We start from the raw sequence: 3509 nt of genomic DNA on the forward strand, positions 1-3509 counted from the left end.
TTCCATTTTTTTTGGCAGAATTGGTCCCTGTATTATTGTTGGAAGTTAGAATACTAAATTTGGATGTTTTTTGGCAACTTTGGTCATTATTCTTTACCCATTTTCACACTTTTGGTCCTTGCAATCAATATTTTTACACTTTTTTGGAACCTTTTAATATTTGAAGTTTGGCCACAAAACTTTAACGGTTTGACAACTTTGATCCCTTTTCTAAAAAGTTGCTAATTCGTATCCCTTTAATTCTTTAGCCATTTTCACACTTCTGGTCCTTGCAGTCAAAACTTTTACATTTTTTGTCCGGGGCAAAGCCCGAACTTTTCATCCTTGCACTTTCTATGTCTGTCATATTTATCAATTCGGAAACAACATTGAAAGCTTCTGGCCCCGCGTAGCGGGGTAACCTTTCTAGTTATCATATAAAAAAATCGGATTTAAACAATCATAAACTAAATTTGGTGTAAAAATTGGAATTTAAGGTTGTGTTACCAAACCCTAAAGTATTAAAAAAAACATTCCTTATCTTTTTATAAATTTGATGTAATCAAATTAACTTTTCACTTTATGATAATACCCACACAATCACACATAATAATTTATTTATAATTGAATAATAATACAAAATTGGTTTAGAAAAAGAAATAGAGCGTTATTTGGATTGAATGGTGAGCTGTCAAATTCTCCTCTGCCTGTGATGACTAGCAAGTGAAACACCCTTGTGACCTTCCCAAACCCCAAAAGCAAAAAAGTACCAAATCCACTCATTCCCCCATGAAAATATATATTCATCTCACTCAACCATTCCTACTCTTTTTGTACCCAAAAATCCTTCAATCTTTATGCCCATTTGAAGCTAAATCCTACGATCTCCCATGGTTTCTCTTCAAGAATCTCCCAATTCCAATCCGGGTCCGGGTCGGTTTCAGATAACGCGACCATATTACACTCCACCTCCATCTTCTGCTGCTTCTTCTCCATCCAGGTTCCAGAAGCATCTAGGTCGATCTATGAGAACTGTGCGCTCCAATTTCTACCAATCTGATTACACCGACAGTTGCTCTTTCGCCTCCACTCAACAGGCTCCGACCTCCGTCGTGTCGGAAAACCTTACCGACTCCGTCATCGATGTTCATTTGCACCAGCTAGCTACTGCTACTGGTAACAATAAGTTCTCCAAATCATCGTCTTCTACGTCTTCTGATGATTTTCTCGGGATTTCACAAGTTTTTAGTGATTTCTCGGCGTATAGTAGCGATATATCCGGCGAATTGCAGCGACTAGCGTGCTTGCCGGAGGATTCGAATGAGAGTGACCTTAATCAGGAGCAGAACCCCGAACCTGAGCCTTGCGCCGGGTTTTTACAACGGGATAGTTTCTCTACCGAGATCATCGAGAGTATCTCGCCGGAGGATTTACAACCGACGGTCAAGATCTGTGTCGATAGTCTCGGTTCAAACTCCGTCGCTTTAAAGAGGTCGGCAGCGGCGAAACTAAGGTTGCTTGCGAAGAACCGATCGGAGAACCGAGCGTTAATAGGCGAATCCGGCGCGGTTCCAGCATTGATTCCGCTTCTCCGGTGTGCCGATCCTTGGACTCAGGAACATGCGGTCACTGCGCTACTTAATCTCTCTCTTCTGGACGAGAATAAACCGTTAATCGCCGGCGCCGGAGCTGTGAAATCATTAATTTATGTTCTAAAGACAGGCACAGAGGTATCGAAGCAGAACGCCGCGTGTGCGTTGCTCAGTCTAGCTATGATCGATGAAAACAAGGTCTCGATCGGAGCTTGCGGAGCGATCCCGCCGTTGGTGTCTCTTTTAATCAACGGTTCAAATCGAGGAAAGAAAGACGCGTTAACGACACTGTATAAACTTTGTTCCATGAAAGCGAATAAGAAGAGAGCAGTAACGGCCGGCGTTGTGAAGCCACTGGTTGAACTTGTGGTTGCAGCGGGAGAGGCGGCGGAGGAACAAGGAGCTGTGGGGATGGCGGAGAAGGCGATGGTGGTGATGAGTAGCTTGGCAGCAGTCGAGGAAGGAAAGATCGCAATCGTCGAAGAAGGCGGCATACCCGCCTTGGTGGAGGTGATTGAGGATAGTACGTCGGTGAAAGGGAAGGAGTTCGCGGTGGTGACGCTTCTACAGCTCTGTGAAGGGGTTAACAGTGCCAGAAACAGAGCGTTGTTGGTCGGAGAAGGTGCTATTCCGCCGCTGGTGGCTCTTTCACAAACCGGAACTGCTAGAGCCAAACACAAGGTAATAAGAATAAGATCTCTTGAATCTTGATTACTCCATTGATGAATTTATTAAACCCATTTGATGTTTCACTTCATCTATCAATTTTTCACATATTAATTCTCAAAATTAATAAATTTTAAAGGTGGGTGTTCATAAAAAAGGAAGTTCAAATGGACATTCCTATGATTCTCGGAATTTCTTTTCTGAAAGCGACATGTTTCACATTTTACTACTAATAAGCAATAACCATCTCATCCTTTACTTTTTGGCCACCCTATTTGCATTTAGTACAACTTTTAATGCCTAATGTACAAACCATAACAGCATTATGCAGAAAAAGGGTCTACATACGATTAATGTCTTCATAAATGTCGCAATAAAGATTCTTGCTTGGAGATCAGGATACCCAAAATCATGAAAGAAATAGAAACATAGATCATATCATCAAAGTAGTTGCTTCAGCTAAAAGATTTTTTATGCCTAAATAAATTTATAGAAAATGGAAAACAATCAAACATCATTTTTCATGTTTTAAATGCAAAATGATATTAAAATTATTTTTTGTACTTTTTGCAGGCTGAAACGTTATTAGGGTACTTGAGGGAACCAAGGCAAGAAGCTGGTTCAAGTTCTAGTCCGAAGTAAGGTAGTTATTTAATTTGAGATAATAGTGTTTATTTAGGTAGATGTTTAGGAGTTTTCTTTTGATGATTTTGTATAGTTTGTTGGGACTTTTTTATAGACAAAAAGAAAAAAGTTTAACTAGATGTAAAAATTAAGATTAGTGAGAAGAAGAAGATGCTGACCATAGGTGGATTTGGTTTTTGGTTTTGCTTTGTTTATGGTCAAAAACAAAGAGCTTGTAGCTTGTTTGCCTATTAATTATTATTATTATGTTGTGGGCTTTATATTTCTATAAAAAGGTTATATTATAATTTTCCTTCTTACCTATAATTGCATGAGATTTAAATTAGATCATGTTTGATGTAAATCAGATCTTAATTTAATTGATATTTGACTATCGTATGAGATCTAAATAATATCATCTTAGATATAAATCAGATCTTTGGACCTTTGGATCCGATCGAAAACCAGACTTGAATTTGGAGCTGGTAAGCCTCAACACCACAACAGGTCTGGTCTAAAGTTTCAATTTCTGCCAAACCGATCCGTCCAAATACTCATCCTTACAATCATAACGGATAAACTAACTTTCAGTAGGATTTCAACGAGTTGTATCATATGCATCTAAAGTTATACCGGTATATCCGGTAC

At 39.2% G+C, this 3509-nt stretch overlaps 1 protein-coding gene across 1 annotated transcript; it reads left to right on the plus strand.

Moving 5' to 3' along the window:
• Window positions 1–736: 736 nt before the first annotated feature.
• Window positions 737–3142, plus strand: LOC145107330 (uncharacterized). Its single transcript, XM_079044187.1, has 2 exons — window positions 737–2252; window positions 2811–3142. The coding sequence occupies exons 1-2, from the start codon at window positions 870–872 to the stop codon at window positions 2877–2879; spliced, it is 1452 nt and encodes a 483-aa protein (XP_078900313.1). The 5' UTR covers window positions 737–869; the 3' UTR covers window positions 2880–3142.
• The last annotated feature ends 367 nt before the right edge of the window (window positions 3143–3509 follow it).

The sequence above is a fragment of the Lactuca virosa genome, chromosome 4 (assembly GCF_052849685.1).
Source record: "Lactuca virosa cultivar CGN04683 chromosome 4, Lactuca_virosa_CGN04683_v6, whole genome shotgun sequence".
NCBI lineage: Eukaryota > Viridiplantae > Streptophyta > Magnoliopsida > Asterales > Asteraceae > Lactuca > Lactuca virosa.